This window comes from Dromiciops gliroides, chromosome 5 (assembly GCF_019393635.1).
Source record: "Dromiciops gliroides isolate mDroGli1 chromosome 5, mDroGli1.pri, whole genome shotgun sequence".
Lineage (NCBI taxonomy): Eukaryota > Metazoa > Chordata > Mammalia > Microbiotheria > Microbiotheriidae > Dromiciops > Dromiciops gliroides.
In genome coordinates this window covers 47,302,171-47,325,136 of record NC_057865.1, presented here as the reverse complement: position 1 = coordinate 47,325,136, position 22,966 = coordinate 47,302,171, and the positions used below count along the sequence as shown (strand labels likewise).

The 22,966-nt window shown below is 40.1% G+C and overlaps 1 protein-coding gene across 2 annotated transcripts in view; it reads right to left on the bottom strand.

Moving 5' to 3' along the window:
* CDK6 (cyclin dependent kinase 6) overlaps window positions 1-22,966 on the bottom strand; it is a 272,271-nt gene that overhangs the window by 200,691 nt on the left and 48,614 nt on the right. For both annotated transcript variants that reach the window (XM_043968766.1, XM_043968767.1), the window contains exon 2: window positions 11,840-11,975. In XM_043968766.1, the coding sequence (XP_043824701.1) occupies window positions 11,840-11,975 (136 nt within the window). The remainder of the gene's footprint in view (window positions 1-11,839; window positions 11,976-22,966) is intronic.

Here is a 22,966-nt window from a genome sequence, read left to right as displayed (position 1 = left end):
TTGGGTGAAAGCTCTGGGCAATTCAGGCCTCCTCCCCAAATCTAGGCCCCAATCACTGTCCATGTGCAGTAAACTGTGGCACCCAGCTGTGTGTCATAGACTGGCAAGAAGTACTGTGCTGATTCCAAGTTTCATGCTCTATCATGGGGATCCCTTAGAAAAGATGGAAGAGGGCAGCTAGGTGGATAAAGCACCAGCCCTGGATTCAGCAGGACCTGAGTTCAAATGCGACCTCAGACACTGATACTTACTAGCTGTGTGACCCTGGGCAAGTCACTTAACCCCTCATTGTCTCACCAAAAAAAAAAAAAAGAAAGAAAGAAAAGAAAAGATGAAAGAAATGATCTGTGAAGGAAGCCAGGAAGAGAAAGACTCTAAGCAGGAAGAAGGAAAGTAAAATTACAGTTATCCCTTCCACATCATGGGGGTTAGGGTAGCAGTACCACCATGATATGGAAAATTCATGTAAAATTTTTTGGCCTTGACTATGTACCAAAGAAAAAGTCTAAGTTATTTTTTTTCTTTTCGTATATGGGGTGATTATGGTACCTAACTGTAAAATGTGGGTTAAGTATTTGGTCCTAGATTATACAATACTATGCATTTCTTATGTATTTCTGAGTTTCTAACCTTTTCCTGCATCATCTACTGGTCTTCAAGTGTTGTCTGCAGCCTCTGCAAGACTCCCCCCAAACTCCCATCTAATTTCTCATGCCAACCGGTAATATCTTGAAACCGTGATGGGGAAAATCACAATGTGGAAGGGATAACTATCATATCAGCTGATGAGGGTCAACAGAAGTCTTTCAGTTGTGTCTGACTCTTTATGACCCCCATGGACCATACTGTCCATGGGGCAAAGATACCAGAGTAGTTTACCATTTCCTTCTCCAATGGATTAAGGCAAATAGGATCATACAGCAAGTAAGTATTTGTGCCAGATTTGAACTCAAGTCTTCCTGATTCTAGGCGCACCTCTCTATTCACTGAGCCTCCTGGGATCACAGAGTAGAAAGGTAAAAAGAAGAAACTCCTAGACCATGTGATCTATACAACATATGGGAGAACCTTCTCATGGATGATGAATCTAGAACTTTTTAGGGGAGCTTAGAAATTTTTACTAGTGGTAACTGGGTGGTATAGCAGATAAACCACTGGACTTGGGGTTAAAAAGACCAAATTTAAATCTTGCCTCCAAGACATAGTGGTTGAGCAATCCTGGGCAAGTCACTTGACTGTTCTCTGCTAAAACCAAGAGGCTGAAATTAACAGGATAAAACTAATGTAAAGTGCTTCACTGACGTTAAAAAAAAAGTTAACAAAGTTTTATTGATGCCTTTCTTTTATTTCCACACCACTGCCATTTTGGGATAAATCTCCTGGCCCTACTCCATAATCAACTCCTCTCTTGTAACAAAGAAATAAAAGTTATCCAGAAAGGCTGATACAGTGACTATATCTGACAAGGTATTCCCCCATCATAGTCACATTTCTCAACAGGGAAGAGAGAGTTTGGTTCATTATTTATTTTCTGGGACCGTGACTGCTTTTTCAGTTACTCCTTCCTGTTCCTTCATCAATGCCTGGGTTATCTTTTCATTTACCCAGCAGTAATCAATGTGCGCATTGTATTTTTTTCAGTGGTACTTATTTTACTTTGTTGTTTCAGACACATTTTCCCATGGCTCCCTGAAATTCCTATTTTTCAATACCTCCCACACAATAATACTTCATTAAGTCAGGAAGTGTTTATCATTAAGTACCTACTATGTATCCAAGAACTGTGCTAAGTAAGTGCTGGAGATTCCAGGAAAGATGAAAAATAGTCCAGCATTCAGAGATCATGGTGTAATGGGGAGATAACATGGAAATCACTATGTACAATGGAGCAGGAAAAATTAAAGGATAATCTCAGAGAAAAAGATCCCCTGTAGAAGGGAAGATTTTAGTTGGGACCTAAAGCAAGACAGGAGACAGAGATGAGAAGAGAGAGAACTCCAGGCATGAGGAACACCCAGTGAAAATGAAGGGGGAGATGGGAGATGGGAGATGGGAGAGAGACAAAGACAGACAGAGACAAAAACAGACAGAGACAGACAGACAGATACAACAAGGAATCTGGTGTTACTGGACTGCAAAGCACATAGAAGGGGAGTCATTCCCCAACAGATGGGTACCCCCTATTTCTAGATCTTAGCAAAAACGGGGAGGGGGGAAGCACTGCTGTGAATATTTTGGTGTAGGTAAACTTTATTTCTGCTCTTATGCTGTTTGATTTTAAAGACCAACTTCATATTACCGCATGGGGGAAACTTAGAAACTTGTTTAAATAGAAGTTCATTGTAAAAAAAAAATTACATACATACATAGATACATACACACATACATACATATATTATTGAGCACAACCTCAATATGGGCCATTGGTGTGAAGTGGGTTGCCAAAAAAGTTAATGAAATCTCAGGCAATGTGAAGATAAAGTATATGGTCCCTGATCAAATCACATCTGGAATATGTGGTTAGCATACTTCCTGGCACACAGGAGGTGCCTAATGAATGCTTATTGCCTGACAAATGTTATGTTTGGCAGCTAAGTGCCACAGTAGATAGAGCATCAGGCCTGGAAGACCTAAATTCAAATCCAGACTCAGTTACTTACTAGCAATGTCACTTAGCCCTGTTTGCCTCACTCTCCTTTCTCTGTAAAATGAAATGGAGAAGGGCAGCTAGGTGGCACAGTGGATAAAGCACCGGCCCTGGTTTCAGGAGGACCTGAGTTCAAATCCGGCCTCAGACACTTAACACTTACTAGCTGTGTGACCCTGGGCAAGTCACTTAACCCCAATTGTCTCACACAAAAAAAAAAAAAGAAAAGAAAAAAAGAAAGAAAACCCCAAATGGGGTCACAAAGAGTCAGACATGACTGAAAACAACTCAATACACCTGCATTTTGTTGAAGGATAGTAACAAATTCTAGTTGAGGTCAGTGGAAAGTAAACAGAATAATAAAGGACTTCAAAACCCAGACATGGGTTTTAAAGCTGAGATTTAAAACCGGAAGGGACTTCGGAGATCATCTAGCCCAACTTCTTCATATTACAGATGGGGAAAAGGAGGACCAGAGAGATAGTAGCTTCTCTAATGCAAGGAAGAACCGAGACCTGAACTCAGACCCTTAGAATGTAAGCTCCTTAAGGCCAGGCACTGTCTCCCTTTTTGCTTGTATCTGTATTCCCAGTGTTTATTTAGCCCAATAGACAGTACGTACTTAATAAATGCTTGTTGACATAACCTTTGCATTTCTCACCTGGTAAACTGGTAAACTCCCATGTGAGGACATTCTCTCTACTGATGTAGGTCAGCACCTTCTCTGAAACTTACAGAAGGAGAGAGATAACTAGGGCACTGGGAGGGTAAGTAATCTTATACTGGGGATTCTGGTCCTGTGTGGGATGAACAAGGTGGGCACTGAAGTCCCTTCCAAACCCTGTGACTCCAACTTCCAATTCAAGAATTCTGTGATTTACCCAGGGTCATATGCCAGTGTATGTCAGAAGGAAGGCCCTGAAGTTGGCTTTGAGGCCCGTGATCTATCAACCGCTTCATGACTTCTCGCAAATCTCATAATTATAAATATTATTGCCTTGAGATTATATAACTCAGTTAAACGGGGGCGATAAAGCCATCCATCACAACAAATTTTGTTTATTAATAACTGCCAGGAAAGGGCCTGTATGAGCTTGAGAGTAGCGGGATGGACTTATAAGACTTCAAAAAAAAAAAAAAAAGTGGCAGGATTCTGAAATTAGACTGTGTCTAAGAAGCCGGAGAGAATTCTGGATGAGCAGCTGGTGAGCAATGTCTAGGGCCTCAAGCTGGACCGGCTCCTAGAGAGGCTCGGTGTAGGGTAGGGGTAGCTGGGGAATGGGTCTGGAAAAGTAGACAAAACACGAAGTTCGCTGGGCAACACAGGTCATACACTGTTAAGTATGCAAGCAAGCATCCTATTAAAAGGTTTGGGCACCGGACTAGTTGTCGGGGATTCAAATATAACATAGAGACAGACCCAGAGCTCAAGATTACATTCTTTTGGTGAAGGCAGCATGTACATATAAAGACTATACAAAATAAATACATCAAGTCAATGAGCATTCATTAAGAACCTATTATGTGGGGCAGCTAGGTGGTGCAGTGGATAGAGCACCGGCCCTGGAGTCAGGAGTACCTGAGTTCAAATCCGACCTCAGACACATAACACTTACTAGCTGTGTGACCCTGGGCAAGTCACTTAACCCCAACTGCCTCACTAAAAAATAAAATTTTTAAAAAATTTTAAAAGAACCTATTATGTGCCAGGATCTCCCCTCCCATTATTTATCAAGCACCTACTATGTGCCTGCCCTCAAAAAGCTCCTAGTCTAATGGGGGTAGGACAAGAGGCAAACTTCTATGTATAAATAATAAATTAGGGATCATCTCTGAGGGAAGGCAATGGCATTCAGGTGACGTCGTGTGGGGCATATTAGCAGGTGAGGAGTTCTCACTTGAGACATGTTTTAAAAGAAACTAGGGATTTTAAGTGACGGTGAGGAAAGAATATATTCAAGGTGGCCAAAGCGGGTTGAGCAAAGGCAGAGAGATGTGAAATAAGAGCCTTGTGTATAAGCTATGGGAAAGTGAAGCCATTTTGTCTGGACCCAAGTCCACGTTCTGCTGTAAGTGCTATAAAAAAATAAAGGGCAGGGGCGGCTAGGTGGCACAGGGGATCAAGCACCGGCCCTGGATTCAGGAGTTCCTGAGTTCAAATCCAGCCTCAGACACTTGACACTTACTAGCTGTGTGACCTTGGGCAAGTCACTTAACCCCCATTGCCCCACAAAAAAAATAATAAATAAAATAAAATAAAGGGCAGACCACTGTTTGTGTAATTGCCTTAAGTTGAAACGTCTTAAGTAGGTCACAGCCCATAATAAAAGTACAATCTACCATGACTGGTCAATGAGATGGGAGTTAAAAGGATTCTGTTTCTCCACACTAGTGTTTATTCTTGGCCTCTTTGGTCCTAGTTAAAATGATCCATCTCATTAAACCATCTTTGTATCTTTCAATTGTTCCCATTTAAATTATGGGTATATTTTTTTCTTTTAAAGAAAGTAGTATGAAACACAGAGTTTTATGTGAAAGTTAATGCTGAATAGTATATAAGACTTTCTTTTAAATATGAGGTGCCTCAACCGGACAGATCAGGAGGATTATAGATTTTTCCCAATTTCCTCCCGGAATTACATCATTTATCATGGTGTGTTTGTTCCCTGAATTTCTTGCCTTGTTTTTGGAATCACCTTATTATGCAACATCTGCTCCGAATTTCTAATGTGATAAACAGAGTATGTGTGCTGGTGGCAGATGGCTAATGACCAGGAGCAGCAACACAGCATTAGAGGCTGCCTTGTATTCTCAGAAGCGATATTTTCATGTTAATTTACTCTGTGTTCTGCAAAGATGGAACAAATCACCTGCTAGTGATTCAGGCAAAGTGAAAACCACCAGGTGCTGAGAGACAGAGACAGACAGACAGACACACATACACACACACACACACACACACTGAGAGAGACAGAGACAGAGAGATGGGAAGATAGAGAGAGAATGGGGAGAGGGAAGAGGAAGAAGACAGAGATGGGGAAGAGAGGGACAGAGAGAGAGAGAGAGGAGTGAGGAGGGAGAAAGAAAGAGATGGGTAAAGAAAGAGAAAGGATGGGAAAAGAGAGAGAGAGGGAGACAGAGATGGGGGAAGATAAGAGGAGTGAGGAGGGAGAGAGACAGAGAAAGAGAGATAGGGAGAAAGAAAGAAGGGGAGGGAAAGAGAGAGGAGGATGAGAAGGGAGAGAGAAAGAGAGGAGAGAGACAGAGATGGGGAAGAAAGAGAAGAAGAAGAAGAAGAAGAAGAAGAAGAAAGGAGAAGAAGAAGAAGAAGAAGAAGAAGAAGAAGAAGAAGAAGAAGAAGAAGAAGAAGAAGAAGAAGAAGAAGAAGAAGAAGAAGAAGAAGAGGAGGAGGAGGAGGAGGAGGAAAAAGGGAGCTGGGGGGAGGGGCCCAGTAGGGCTTTTTTCCCTTTCCCCATTTCAGGGGTGGGAAGACGGGGGGAAATGGGCCATTTTCCTCATCTGAAGCCCAGTGAACTCGTCACTTTCCATTATGTCAGACAGGGAAAGATGATTCAGTTCTAAGCATCCCACACCAACATAAAAGCCACTGTTTACAGCAAGCAGATATTATTCATTGAAAGCAGATATTTCCTGGAGGCAGAAAACAGGTGCTGTCAGAGCATCTGTCAGGGGTCTCTGCCGTCTGGATTTTGTACAGTAAAGTTAATAACATGTTTTATTTCTTTTGTTGAAAGCGCTATAAACAACAGGTATCTTAAAAAAAACACTCTAAGAGAAAATCAGATTTAATTCATAAATAAGTGCCACAGATTGAATTTTGCTGGCTTTTTTTTTTTGAGCCCTATACAGCTTTATTTATTTAGAGTCACAGAGAGGTATATGGAAAACAATTTCTGTTCTGGGGTGGATTCTGTCAGGAGACCAGATGGTATGGAGAGGAGAGAAAGAGCTAGACTCAAAGTACCCTGGTCTCTTTTGAGTGACGCCATTTCTGTGCTTCCAGTTACTATCTGTACATGACACTGCTGCCTGGTCAACATTTGCAGAATATTCGATATGCACAAAGGCGCCATACCAAGGAAAGGAAAGACTAGCTGCCCTGAAAGAGCTTGTATAGTAATGATGACAATAACACCGAGAATGTCAATAATGTGCAGATCACACCTTAAGGTCTGCAAGGTGTCTGAAAGAGGTCCAACTATTCCATCTTACAGGTGAGGAAACAGGCTCAGGTTAAGCCAGGTTAAGTGATTTAGGGAGATAAACAGAGAGATAAGATAGGGAGCAGGGATAGGAGATTTATTAAGTGCACACCACAGGCTAAGCTCTAAGGACAGAAATGCAAGGCAAAAGGACAGACCTGGCTTTCAAAGAGCTTACTTTGGGGAGGTGGGAGGGGGTGGCATCAAGGCCACGGCAAGTATGGGAAGGGCAGGGAAGTGAGGAAACTGTGTTCAATGGCCAGGAAAGATAGAGCCACAAGTTCTTTTATCAGAGATGGGAGAATCCAGAGTTTCAGTACAGATGGAGATGGCTGCAAGTAAGGCTACCATAGGCAGACTGTAGGAGTATTGTGGCAGTCATGATCACAGTTTGTGAGTAGAGGAAGACAGATTCGAACCCAGGTCCTACCCAGCCACACTACTACTCCATAGTGGCTAGGGAAACAGAACATAAGACAGAAGGGGAGTGAACCTATAGGGCATCAATGGATGGGCAACTAGGAGGTTCAATGGATGGAGTGCTGGGCTTCTCAGGAAGAAATGAGTTTGAATCTTGCCTCAGATATCAGCAGTGTAACTATGTGCAAGTCAAGTGACTCTGTAAGCCTCAGTTTCCTCATCTGTAAAATGGGGATAGTAACAGTGTCTACCTTTCAGAGTTGCTGCAAGGACTAAATGAGACGGCATGGAAAGCACTTTGTAAACCATATAGCATTCTATCAGTGCTGGCCGTTATCACCCATCATGACTAGTGGACAGAAAATGAGTCCCGTGGGATTTCTCAAACATGTACCAGACTACTCAGATAGTCTATGGAGAAGGATGTGGAGTCACACACAATACTTTAACAAGGTGATAGATCTGGCTACCTAGCTTCCCCAACTGGTTTATGTTTTAAAGATGGGTCATGGGGGCAACTGATGGCACAGTGGATAAAGCACTAGCCCTGGATTCAGGAGGACTTGAGTTCAAATCCAACCTCAGACACTTAACACTTACTAGCTGTGTGACCCTGGGCAAGTCACTTAACCCTCACTGGCCTGCCAAAAATAAATAAATAAATAAACAAATAAATATGGGTCTTAACACCAATCAACATGCTGCAGAAAATGTGTGATGATGAGGGTGGCAGAAGCTAGCTAGGCTGTGAGCGCAGTGGGGCAGGGATGCCCGTCTGGGGCATTTTACAGGCTCTCTCAGTTGTCCTCCCCTTGAGAAAGATGCACCAGAGGAAACATGGAATTTTGTGTTGCTGCCAGTCTACACCTGAACCCTAGGTGTGAGAGCAGGACCAGGGTCAGCGCATCACTGAAAACACTCTCCAAAATGCTTCAAAAGAAAGATAATTGGGGAAAAATGCCAATTCAAGCAACTCTGAAGGTCTATTTACACCCATAGATTATCAAAGATGCTCCCCCCCCCCAAAAAAGGAAAGGAACTGAAAGGAAATGACAAACACGGGAAGGGCTTCAGAAAACAGACACTGATACAAATATATGACAGCAATGTGAACTGGTCTAGCCCTTCTAGAAAGCAATTTGGAACCAAGACCCAGCAGTCACTAAAAGGTGACTCTTTGACCCAGCAATACCATGACTAGGCCCATACTCAAGAGAGATCAATGAGAGGAAATGGACACATAAGTACAAAAGTTTCTCTAAAACTGCTTTTCATAGAGGTAAAGAACTGGAAACTAAAAAGCTGCCCATCAATTGGGGGAATAGCTGAACCGATTACAGCACGAATGTCATGAAATACTGTTGTCTTCTAAGAAATAATGAAAGGAAGCGTTTCAGGGAAACCTGGGAAGACTTGTATGCACAGATGCAGTGAAATGGGCACAATCAGGTGAAGAATTTATACAACAACACCACAGGAAAAAAGAACAACTCTGAAAGACTTAATCGGTGGAATGACCAACGGCAAGTCCAGAAGACTGATGAAGCAACTCCTGCCAGAGAGAGGTGATGGCCTCAGGACGAAGAAGAAGATATAAGTTGTGGACATAGCCAATGCAGGAATTTGTTTTGCTTGACTGTGTGCATCTGTTACAAAAGGTTTTTGTTTAAAATTGGGGAAGATGAGTGAGGAGAGAAAAGGAAATAGTTACCCCTTCCACATTGCAACTTTCCCCATCATGGTGTCAATATATTGTAGGCTGGCATAAGAAATTAAATGGGAACTTTGGGGAAGCATTTTGGAAGCCACAGATGACACAAAAAAGTTTAGAAACTCAGAAATGCATAAAATATATGCACAGAAATATATAACACCAACATATACCATAAATATGCACAATATCTTCTCTAATACAAAGAGAGGGCCAAAAATTTTTATTTGGATTTTCCAGTTCACAGGGACGCCACGTCCCTAACCCCCTAGATATGGAAGGGATAACTATTCTTGTTGATGGGGGATGGGGAGTCCTCTGAATTTCTCCTTCACTTTTAGATATGTGAGTGTTGGGGCATCAGGGACTCTGGCCATGGGCAAGGGGAAGGGTACAGTGGAAGGAAGGGTCAGGCACCATTCCACAAAGTACCAACGTTCATTAAGATCTCTTCAAGCCCATTCCCTGTATACAAATGGAGAATTCAAAAAAGAACAAATAAAAATTTATTTTATTAAAAAATTTTTTTCTCTAGTTCCTATAAATGGATTTTAAATGAAAGGCACTGGGGACGTCCAAAGGACTGATGCCATTCCCACAAATTCTACATTGTTGTTTATTCAGAGTTAAGTAGCCATGCTACTTTAAAAAAAACACAAGCCTGACATTAGGCATAATGTAGTCAAGACTGGGTTTTCCAGATGTAAAGTAGGCCCTATTCTGCATCCAGAAAGAACAAATCACCTTGGACCTTGGGAGTGATCTAAATGGCATTTAAATATGTAGGAAAAACTGCTAAATGATACTGAGAGAACAAATCCTCCTCAGGCCCTTCCCTCTCCATCACCCACCACACACAATCGGGTCTTGTCACTCCTCCTCAGCTCTGTCTCAGAATCCTTAGCTTTATCCAAGTCTTCCCTCCAGTGTCATCTCCTGTGCAGTCTTCCCTGATCTATAGAGGTTATCAGTGAGCTCTCTCTTCGCAAATTAGTCTGGATTTACTCATCTATGAACATGTTCTCTCCTCTCAATAGAATGTAAGCTCCCTGAGAGCAGGAACTGTTCTTCACTTTGCCTTTGCATTATCGAAACCATCTTTCATCGAGCAAGAGGTTCTTCATAGTCAGTACTTATATGGCTTTGTAAGATTCACCAAATGTTCTATAATTATTATTTCATTTAATCTTCACAACAACCCTGGGAGGTAGTTGCTGTTAGGATCCCCATTTCATGGATAAGGAAACTGAGGTAGTCAATTACCCAAGGACACACTAGCTAGAAGTTTCTGAGGCTGAATCTGAATTCAGGGGTTTTTTGACTCTAGGTCCAGTGCCCTAACTACTGTGTCAACTAGATGCCTCTAGTTGTTGCCTCTGAGTCATTTCAGTTGTGTCCAACTGTCCATGACCCCATTTGGTGGTTTCCTTGGCAAAGATACTAGACTGGTGTGCCATTTCCTTCTCCAGCTCATTTTACAGATGAGGAAAGTGAGGCAAACAGGGTTAAGTGACTCACCCAGGGTCACACAGTACGAGTAGGTATCTGAGGCCACATTTTATGTTAGTTCCTTACTTCAGGCCCGACACTCTATCTGCTGTGCCACCTACCTGCTTAGAGAGGACTAGACTCTTATTATTTGACAGATAAGGAAACAGTGCCAGAGGCATAAAGGGATTTCTCTACACATACATATCAGATTTACAAAGCACAGTACAAGAGAAGTCTTTCAAGCAGAGGAGCTATGACTGTAGGAAAAGCAGGCTGGAGAGAATGTCAAATTGTAGCCAGAAGAATGAGCCATTAAACAGCTAAATTCATCAGTAACAGGGAACACATTTCAGCTCCTACCAAAAAAGGCACTTTTACTCTGAGCAGAGAAAAACGACTTATAAGTAAAATGACGGCGCCCTCGAAAGATGCTCAAACTTACTGGCAAGATTTTGAACTGTGAAGCTCTGGATTTCTTATTTAGAAGAAATGCCTTGTTTCTTGTGAATCTTTTTAATTAGTCTATTATCTACTTGAATTCATATGTCTGAAAAGTGCAGGAGATCATGATGGCCTCAGATGAACATCTACAGATCTAACAGAACTAGACTGAAATTCACAATACAGTAAAACCTGAAGTAATCAAACAGCAACTGATTAGAACCCCCAAATGCAGATAATTTTCCTGCAGAGTCAGAATGGTTAACTTTAGAGGCCAGAAAACCTGGATTTGGGGACTGTCTCTGAGACATACAGGCTATGTGACCCTGGGTAGGTCATTTAACTTCTCACTGCCCTAGAAATATAAGATGAAGACTAAAAAGGTGATGTCTAGAAGAAATTTTCCTCATTGAGGAGTTCCCTATACTAATGAAATCATAGGTATAGTCTCCATGCTTGCATGAGACTTTCAGAAAGAAAGGCATTTACAAGAAAACAAGCATGTTACTTGTTAAGCCTTAAAATGCCACTATAAAATACTATGTCACTAAAATATACTACATATCTATATATCATAAAAGACATCCTAATGATAAACACTGAATTTGAATCATCAAGCAAAATTCAAGTCTTATTGATTATACTGTGCTTACTAAGGCAGGAAGAAATCGAACCCAGGCCATCTTTGACTCTGAAGTTAGATACCATGCTTTATCAATGTGAAGGATTATAATAAAAACTAATTTTTGCTAAATAGAGAAATTAAGTCATCTAGAACAAGCTAATAACTGAATATTCCTATTAAGCAAAAATCCTAACAACTAAAGAAATACGGTCGTCTCAGTACAGTCATGGGAAAAGCACAATCAGAGTGTGATTGAGTGAAAAAGAACATTTTCTTGGTACCTTGATTGTTTCCGTGGGTACTCCTGGGTCTGGAACTTTATCCAAATAGGTGGTCAAGTCTTGATCAACATGTTCAAACACTAGCGTGAGCTTGGTTTCTCTGTCTGTCCGTGAGACTGTGCACACATCAAACAGCCTAAGAGAAAAGGAAAAGGAAAGATAAGTAGGTAGAAACAGGCAAAGAAGCGGCATGGGCTTCTTATATATGACCTTCACTTTTATTACAGAAAAAAAGAAAAGAGGGGAAAAAAACTTTCTGGAAGCAAGTCCTTCCTTGGGGTTGCTCTAATGCAAACTGTTGAATGTCATTCCAAGGGGACATGTATTTTGTCAGAAGTTAAAACCAGATGAAAAGTAATCCCATTCCCCAGTTAAGACATAGTCAAAGGATATGAACAGGCAGTTTTCAGAGGAAGAAATCCAAGCCAGTCATGAGAAAAAGTGCTCTAACTAATAATTAGAGAAATTCAAATAACTCTGAGATTTTGCCTCTCAAGTATCAGAATGAATTGACCAAAAAAAAAGAAAAAAAGCTGACAAAAATGGAAAGTAACAAATGCTGGAGGGGCTGTGGGAAAACAGACACATTGATAGTTTGCTGGAGCTGTGAAGCTATCCAGTCATTCTGGAGAGCAATTTGAAACCATGCTGCAATGCTGGTCAAAGATCATGCACATTAGTGACTTTTGGGGCACAATTTGGAGTATGTGTGTGTCCTGAAAAAGATCAAAGAAAGGGAGAAAGGAAGAAAATGTACAAAAATAGTTACCACAGCTTTTTGCAGTCACAAAGAATTGGAAACTGAGGGAGTATCCATCAGCTAGGGGATGGCTTAACAAGTTGTGGTATGTGACTGTGGTGGAATACTATTGTGCTACAAGAAAGGATGAGGGGGATGCTTTCAGAAAAACATGGGAAGATTTGTATGAACTGATACAGACTGAAGTGAGTAGGACCAAGAGAACAATTCATACAGTCACAACAACATTACAAAGACACACAACTTTGAAAGACTTAGCAACTCTAATCAATGCAACGACTAACCACAATTCCAGAGGACTCATGATGAAATGTGCCACCCACCTCCTAATAAGAGAGTGATGGACTCAAGAATACAAAGTGAGTCATATTTTTGGGAAAGTAAACCTGGACAATGCAGAAATGTGTTTTGCTTGATTATACATGTTTCTAACAGAGGTCTTGTTTTTCTTGTTTCCTCAAGGGAAGAGAGATAAGGTGGGTTTTGTTGACTGGAGATACATACATACACACACACACACACACACACACACACACACTTTTAAAAAAACAGAATGCCTCAACTTTAGGGAATGTCTCTCTTATATTTCTATCTCTAGTACTTAACACTATGGGAGTGACCTTGGGCAAGTCACTTAACCCCAATTGCCTCACCAAAAAACTCCACAAAAACCACTATGGGGCACACTTCAAGTACTTAGTATTTTTCATTCAGTCATTAAAAAAAAGATGAAAAACATTCTGAAAGCATTAAAGTTTTAGACTGGATGCCAAAATGAGGTGTCCTTTTAATGCGTTTTGTAAGCAGAGGTTGCATTAATACAAACAAAATGAAAGCAAGTGAAGTTACAGATTTAGAATTCAAAGGGGTAGTTAGCAACTTGTTTAGTATCAGCTAAGAGAGAGAGAATTTTAAGCCTGAAAAAGGGGAACTGTATACTGGGTTTAAAAAAATGTGCACATCTTTAACTTCTGCACAGAGCTTTTTCTGACTCCTCTCAAGTGCTCGCCCCCACCCCTCCTCCACTTACCATGTATTTAGCTCCTTTGTCAATATTTGTATTTATTCATTTTACACTTTAGACTGGATCTATTTTTTTATTCAGGGTTTTTTGGTGGGGCAATGAGGATTAAGTGACTTGCCCAGGGTCACACAGCTAGTAAGTGTCAAGTGTCTGGGGCCAGATTTGAACTCAGGTCCTCCTGAATCCAGGGCCAGTGCTTTATTCACTGCACCACCTAGCTGTCCCCAGACTGGATCTATTTATGCATGTATTTAGTGCTTCCCCCATGAAAATGCCAACTCCTATCAAGCATAGGTTATTTCATACTTTTTACCTGTTATCTCCAGAGCTTAACACAGTGCCTAGAACATAGTTTTTGTTAAACAATTCAGTCATGTCCGACTCTTTCTGACCCATCTGGAGTTTTCTTGGCAGAGATACTGGAGTGGTTTGCCATTTCCTTCTCCAGATCATTTTACAAATTTGGAACTGCGGGAGATAGGGTTAAGTGACTTGCCCAGAGTCACACAGCGAGTAAATGAGGCTAGATTTGAATTCAGGTCCTTCCAGGGTCACTTTATACACTGCACCACCGATTTGCCCCCTGCCCCAACATAGTAGAAGCTTAATAAATACTTGACAGTCTAAGTGATATTTGCATTTTTAAGGGGAAAAAACAAAACAAAACCATATTGCTTTTCTCAAATTGTAGATATAGAGTTGAAAGGGACCTGAGAGGCCACCTACAGACCATCCCTCTCATTTTATAAGGAAGGAATCTAAGCCCCAGAGAGGCGAAGTAACTTTGATGAAAGGTCACAGAGCCAGTAATTAGCAGAGATAGGATTCAAACCTCATTTAGTAGTAGTTTCTACCCAATAGAATCTAAGGTCCTTGAAAGCAGGGACTTTTGTTTTCTTACTGGTATTTGTATCCCCTGCATTTAGCATAAAGACATTTAATACATACTTGTTTCCTTGGGTCCTCTGACTCTAACTCCAGTCTTCTTTGCTCTATACCACCACCCTGCCTTTCTAATCATGTAAGAAATAATTCTTACATGTATGGGGAGCTGGCTCCTCCCTGCAGGCCTGTTGCCATACTTTTAACAACAGATTCTGAAAAAAAAAAAAGTTCAACCATCTTAAGGATAAGATTTGCATCTGTTGGTGTCAATAGATTGCTGCATCACAGACCATTGTCATTCTTGTACTGCAGCTCTGCTAACTTAGATGACAAAAAACACCAGAAAGTCCCCCCCACCATTTAAAATTCTTACATCCAAATACTAATTGAAACAAAGCAAATCATAACTGACTTTTTTTTTGGGGGGGGGCTGGGCAATGAGGGTTAAGTGACTTGCCCAGGGACACACAGCTAGTAAGTGTCTGAGGCTGGATTTGAACTCAGGTCCTCCTGAATCCAAGGCCAGTGCTTTATCCACTGTGCCACCTAGCTGCCCCCATAATTGATTTTAAGGGAAAAATACTATATTAAGAAAAAAAAGTAGCATCTCCATCATTTCACTTACAAGATAAAATAGTAGACTTGCACAACATGGCAGTGAGGTACAAAAGAAAAATTGCCTCGGGGAGGCTAGGGGACGCAGTGGATAGAGCACCAGCCCTGGAGTCAGGAGTACCTGAGTTCAAATCCGGCCTCAGACACTTAACACTTACTAGCTGTGTGACCCTGAGCAAGTCACTTAACCCCAACTGCCTCACTAAAAATTTTTTTAAAAAGAAAAAGAAAAACTGCTTCGATTTGCAACTGGGAAACCTGGATTTTAATGCCTAGTCTGACATTAATCGGCAACATAAAAACAGGTAAGATATCTCAGGGCTCCAAAACTCAATTTGGTCATTTGTAAAATGTAGAAAACAACATGTAGCTACTCTGCTTAATGTGTAAGATTGTTACAAGGAAATTTCTTTATAAAAGGTAAAGCCCTAGAGCAATGCTATTAATGATTATTATTTAAAACTGTATAAATAAGTTAGTTGTACCAAGAATTTCAACATAAATATTATAGGCTTTAAAGTGCTGAAAACAAAATTCTGATGTGACTTTTCTTCCAAAATATAAATCCGTTGGTCAGAAACAGCACATAAATGAAAGAAATTTAAGTCCATCTCTTATGCAGAGGAACCAAAGTAGCATGAACAATGGTAAAGGTGATACCAAAGGATAGGAAAGTGTATTCTTCCTCCCCAAGTTTTCTCTGGCATTAAAAGCTCTTTCTGTGTTTTCAGAAATAACGAATATGAAAAACACAGAGACTCATGGGAAGACTTACCATGAACTGATACTGAATGCAAGCTGAACCTGGACCCATGACCACAATAATGGAAAGAATGAAAAAAATGAAACTGATCACTGTGGACTTAAGATAATTAAGCTCATCCCCAAAGAAAGTGTACTTCTCCCTCTGTTTTCTTTGCAGAGGAGATTATAAGTAATTGTCATGCTTGGGTTGGGTCAGTTTAGCCAAAATAATTTTTTTTTCTCTTTTTATTCTTTGTTACAAGGGAGGGCTCTGGGTACAAGTAAGAGAATATTTGGAATTAAGGTGATGTAGAAACAGAAGATAGCTTAAAAAAAAAAACAACACCTCATGGTTAGGTCAGACTGAGCTCTTCATCTTTTTAGTATAGACAGCAGATGCCTTCCTGCTTCAACTACCAGGCACTAGAACTATCTAAAATGTATGATATCAGCTTGCACTCTTAGGAATGATCAGTCAACCCACAAGTATTTGTTAATTATCTATTCTGTAAGTACTGGGCATATACAAAGATAGAAATGAAACCCAGGAAACATTCCTACCCCAAATTAATGGCAACACTAGTCATATTATGGAGGAAAGCTATTTTGAGTAAGTACTTGCAACATTAATCGCAAGTTCATTAACACATATTTATGTTGTTTTGGGGGGGGGGAGTGGGAGGCTGTTTCAGTGATGGTTCATAACTTACCCCAGTCAAATAATGGTCTCTTAAGTAAGCAATGAACTAAAAGAATGCTGTAGTCTTATCAAAGCTACCCCAGGAAGAGTGGCTTAAAGCTGGAGGGTCTTAAGATGAACAATCTGCAATATACTTCTTTGAATCAATGAGGAATATAGCCAGGCAGCCTACAACCTCAAGGCTTACAAACAGAAGGGAGCCAGACAAGTCTGAATATCTGAACATAAACACTGGAAACATTTTTCTAACTGTATGATTCCTTTGTGTTGACCAACATTTACTTTAAAAAACTTTCTAAAACACCTTTTTCTCCCTTGCCAGGTATTTGATATACTGGCAAATAGGCCACTCCAGCCATTGCAAGGCTATAATCCAAGTAAGAAAAAAGGAGATTGTCCTGGGCAGGGCTGAGAAAAGCAAGAGTTTCAGCTATCTTTTGGAGAAAAAGAAAGGAGCTATTAATATATTTTCAAGTAAGATTTCTTTTCTATCACTGTCATTTCTGGATCCCACCTCCAAAGAGCCCTCGCTTGGGTCAAAGAAAAAGTCATACAAAACCAATTGAAACAGTAACCATCTTAGATTGTATATGCAACTTACACTTAATGAGTCATCTTGCTCTTCTCTACCAGGAGGTAGAGGAAAGAATCCATTCAATGGTTATTGATTGCAATAATACAAAAGTTGAAGGGGGCTGAGAATGCCTGGGTAGTTTGAGGGTACTAGAAAAGTTGCTCAAGATTTAGAATGCAAAAGGTAACAAGCATATGTTTTAATGATAAAAGATGGGATGTCAATGCTGGAGGGGTTGTGGTAAAATAGGCACTGATGCATTGTTGGTGGAGCTGTCAGCTGGTATAAACATTCTGTAATTTGGAATTATGTTAGAAAAGAGGCTATTAAGTCCATACACTTTGATCCAGAGATTCCACTGCTAGGAATATATCCAAAGAGGGGTGCTGACAAAAAAGCTCCGTATACACACACCAAAATATTTTATAGCAGTGTGCTTTTTTTTTCGTAATAGAGTAGCAAAGAATTAGAAACAAAGTAGATGCCCATTGACATAGTTAAATGATGGCACATAACTGTGGTGTAGTGAATAGAGCACTGGGCTTGGAATTAGGAAGACTCATCTTCCCGAGTTCAAATCTGGCCTCAGATATGTACTAGCTGTGTGACCCTGGCCAAGTCACTTTATCCACCTGCCTCAGTTTCCTCATCAAATAAGCTGGAGAAGGAAATGGCAAAGCCACTCCAGTATCTTTGCCAAGAAAATCCCAAGTGGGGTCATGAAGAGTCAGACACACTGAAATGAATGACTCAACAACAACAAATTTAAGGGGTTATTGCTTTACCATAAGAAATGATAACTACAAAAAAAGGGAAGAAAGACTTACATGAACTGATTTAAAATGAAGTAAACAGAGCCAAGGAGGAAAAAACCAGACATGACTACAGCAAAGTAAATGGAAAGAACAACTATCATAAAACAATAAAAAAATGAACCTTGCAAAATAATAAAGACCAAATTTGGCTCCAAATAAGAAATATGTGAAGATACCTAATCCTTACTACTTTATGGGGGGGGGAGAACCACAGGTTTGAATATGATGCCTCTAGTAGCTAGAATTTATATGGTGCTTTAGGTTTTCAAAGTGCTTTACAAATATTGTCTCTTTTGATTAATCCTGGGAAGAAGGTGCCATTCTAATTCCCATTTTACAGATGAGCAAACTGAGGTAGATAGAAGTTAAGTGACTTTCTACTTAGTGTTACAAGCCAAATTTGATTCCACATCTGACACACTACCCATTGTGCTACCTAAGCTACTTATCATCAGTCTTTTCAATGTGTTGATCTGTTTTGCTGAATTGGTGGGGTTTTTTTCCCCTTTAAAAATGTATTTGCTATAAGAGATGGCTTTCTGAGAAGGCAGAAGGGAGGAAAGGAATACTGGGAGAAACCAGGTGATGTAAAAACAAAAGATTAAAAGAATATGACCTAAGTAAACACAACTTTCTAACTAGCCATTTAATAGAATTAGACACAAAGGTCAGTTCTAGCTACTTATTAATTAATAATATGGAACTAGATTATATATCCAAAATGCAAATCGAAACAGGTCATGTTCCCATTTTACAAATAAATGCGTTCAATTCAATTCAACCAACTTGTTTCCAATTATGTGCAAAGTATTATCCTTGATGAATACAAAGATGAGATGAAGGCCCAGTCTTTACAATGTATAAACAAATACTTATAATAGAATGCTATATTAGCTGTAAATTAGGTCCAAATGTCAGTGCTTTAAGAGCAGAGAGGGGAGAGAGAAGAGCTAAGAGCATTATATTGCTTTTAATGAAGCCTATGATCGATCCAACATCACACTGCTGACTCAATTATGAACAGAACCCATTAAAACCTCATTTTATGCTTGAGGAAACTGAGGCTCCCGTAGGTTGGATGAACTCTCAAACCTCAGTTTCCTGATCTGTAAAATGAGGGGATTGAACTAGATTAGGAATTCTTAGCCTTAGGGGTTTATAGATAGATTTCAGAGGACCATGAACTTGGAGAAAAATAGATCTTTATTTTCATTAACTTCTTTTTTTTTTTTTTTTGCAGGGCCCAGGGTCATACAGCTAGTAAGTGTCAAGTGTCTGAGGCTGGATTTGAACTCAGGTACTCCCGAATACAGGGCTGGTGCTTTATCCACTGAGCCACCTAGCTGCCCCCTATTTTCATTAACTTCTAATGGAAATTTAGCATTTTCTTCAAGCAGGAATTTAAAACCAAACCAACCCCCCCCCAAAAAAAAGGCATCATAAGAGTAAACGCTTAAATGAGACCATATTCGTAGAAAACTCAGCACAATGCCTGGCACGTGGTAAGCACTTCATAAATACTTATTTCCTTCCTCCTTTCTCAAACCGTCCCCCTGGATCAAGGATTTTTAAACCTTTTTTTTTAATGTCATGGACCTCCTTTGGCAGACTGGTTAAGTATATGGATCTTTTCTCAGAATAATGCTTTTAAATAACTGAAGGAAATGCAAATTTTGAATTTTTCAATTTCAGTTAGAGGTTACTGAAAACTAAGATGTAATCCCCCCCCCCCCACACACACACACACTTGCAAGTCATGGAACACATGAAATCTCTGAAATCTCTGACCGCATGACCCTATGGATTAAGAACCCTTCCTCTCAATGAGGTCTCTAGCAGCTATTCATAGCCATCTCTTAGTAGAATTGCTACTGGTCTAGTTTCCCCTTCTCTGTTATGCATTTTTGTTGCCATGTCAGCTGCTATTGCTGCTGTCCCCAACACAGATCTAGAAGTGTTTTTCAAAGTCAATGGGAATCCCCCAAATGAAATTGAGGTGAAAGCCTGGAATGAGTCCAAGAAATGAGAGCAGCCCATCTGAAATAGAGAAAGCCAGCCAACTTGAGTATACAAACATATGTCCCTAACAACCAAGCCAGCATGGGAATTGATACAGAGCTAGTTATGTCCACTTTAGGGGAAGTTGAGATCATTCCAGAAACGGGCAACCAAGACGAGTGATCAGGGAAGCTGGATGACACAATGATCAGGCTACACCTAGTCTCTAAGTTAAAACTAGAGACAGGAAGACTGGCATTCGAATCTAGCCTCAGATACTTACTAGCAATGTGACCCTACGGCAAGTCACTTAACCTCTGTCTGCCTCAGTTTCCTCATCTGTTACCTGGAGATAATAACTCTAAAGTGTTTAGCAAACTTTAATATGTTATATAAATGCTAGCTATCATCATCAAGTAATACAATCTGAATCCTCCCCACCCGTGTTGGGAGAAGATACTCTTGCATAGTCAAGTAAGCATAATCCTTCATAACACTATTTTGCTTTCTATCAGGAAATCACTGGGAAAATGAGGCAGCTCAGAGGGTAAGGAAAAGAGAGGATTATATTAAAAAACAAAGCCCTGATATTTATCCAGGCCATAGAAATCCTTTAGTCCAACCCCCTCGTTTTTCAGATGAAGAAACTGAGGTTAAGTGATTTGACTGGAATCTCTTGTAGTAAGTGGCAAAGGGAAGATTTCACTCCTAGAATCTCTGGCTTGAAAGCCAAGACTCTTTCCCTATACCATACAGTTTCTATGTCACCATGTTGTTCTAGCACAGGAATACTGCCCAAAGTCCAGTCACAGAATTTAAAATCTTTTACAATTTGTCTCCAATCTATCTTTAAAGCCTAATTATAAACTATTCCTTTTCAAATATTCTATGGTTCAGTCAAACTCACATTCTTACTATTCTGCACATGGAATACTTGTAGCACTAAAGAAATGCATTAATTTAGGGAAAAGGCACCTATCATTATCTCTACTTTACAAGAGAGGAAACTGAGGTAGAGAGTGGTTAAATGATTTGCCATGGGCCACAAAGCTGGTAAGCATCAGAGACACCACTTGAACTCAAGTTGTCCTGACTCTAAAACTTAGCACTCTGCCTCTCGCCACACTGATTCTAGCTTGGCTTTGGCATCCCAAGAGTCGTTGGTCAACACAAGAATTACAGAATATTTTTTTACACCAAGGGATGAAAAGATAAGCATTAAGATGGATGACCCATGAGTGAGGTAAAATTAAACCCACTGCTGGATGTTGTTCCTTATTAGCTCTGCAAGTCTTTGAGACTGAGACGTTCCTAGCTGGATCCATGGCACGTTTCAATTTATCTAATTGGGCTTGGAAAAGCCCCATCGGTCTCAAAAGTCTGTGTGTGAAATAAATATTCTTGAAAGCACAGGGAACAGTCCTGGCTCAAGTCAGACAGAGTGAGGGAACATTCTGGGCAGGTTTTCAACATTCAGTTCTGTCTTCATTTCTGACCTGTAAAACCCCTGTTCTCTAGTCTTGGGCCTCTCTTGAGGAAAAATCAGTAACCAGCCAAAACTGAGCAGTGGGTTTGTGCTGAAGGCTGTCGGCTAAGGCCTAGAAGAAAACCAATAATGTTCCTCCATTAGCTTTTTTGAGAGGGTGGGTGGGGGGAGATCTGAATCTATATTTCATCAGTGATGGGCACTCCCAATGAGGGAGTATCGTGTTCATGTAATGTGTACCATGTGCCATGTGCCGTGTACCATGTACTATTCTGTGTAATGTGCCATTCAGGCAATATTATCAATAAGATAATATCAATAAGCTCAGATAAAATAAAATAAAATACTCATTTATGTTTTTAAGAAATCTAAGACCAAAAAAAAAGAGAAAGGATTTGGTTATCATAAATACAAAGGACCTGGGAAGGAAAACGTACCATGTACCATATACTACGTACCATACCATGTACTGTGTACCACAGTTTAACATGTACCATACCATGTAATGTGAGACATGTAGCATGTATCATGTGCCGTGTAACATGTAATATGTTGTGTACCATGTACCATTCTGTGTAACGTGTTTTTCAGGCGATATTATCAATAAGATAATATCAGTAAGCTCAGATAAATAAAATAAAATACTCATTAATTTTTTTAAAAGAAATCTAAGACAAGAAAAAAGAAAGAACCTGGGAAAGAAAATGTACCATGAACCATGAACTGTGTAACGTACCTCATAACATGTACCATGTATTGTGTACTATGTAACATGCCATGTACCATGTATTGTACTATGCCATGTACTGTGTAGTGTGTACCACGGCACATGTACCATGTAATACATTGTGTACCATGTACCATTCTGTGTAACGTGCCTTTCAGGTGATATTATCAATAATATCAGTAAGCTCAGATAAATAAAATACTCTAAGACAAGAAAAAAAAGAAAGGATTTGGTTATCATAAATACCAAGGACCTGGGAAGGAAAATGTATCATGGACCATGAACTGTGTAACGTACCATGTACCATGTACCATATACATGCAATATACTATATACTGTGTAATATGCACCATACCATATACCTTACATTTAATGTGTACCATGTCACATGTACCATGTATTATGTTCCTATGACATGTGCCACGTAACATGCAATGCATCATGTACCATTCTGTGTAACGTGCCTTTCAGGCGATATTATCAATAAGATAATATCAGTAAGCTCAGATAAAATAAAATAAAATACTCATTTATTTTTTAAAGAAATCTAAGACAAGAAAAAAAGAAAGGATTTGGTTATCATAAATACAAAGGACCTGAGAAGGAAAATGTACCATGAACCATGCATGTAATGTACCACATAACATATACCATGTACTGTCCCCCTCACCCCCAGGCAGGTCAGCAACTGCTCTGCAATTCAGTGTGACAGAGTTACCCGGGACACTGAGTGGGTCAAGTGACTAACCCCAACTCTTCCCAATTCAGAGTCCAACTCTGTATCCACTAAGCCAAATGT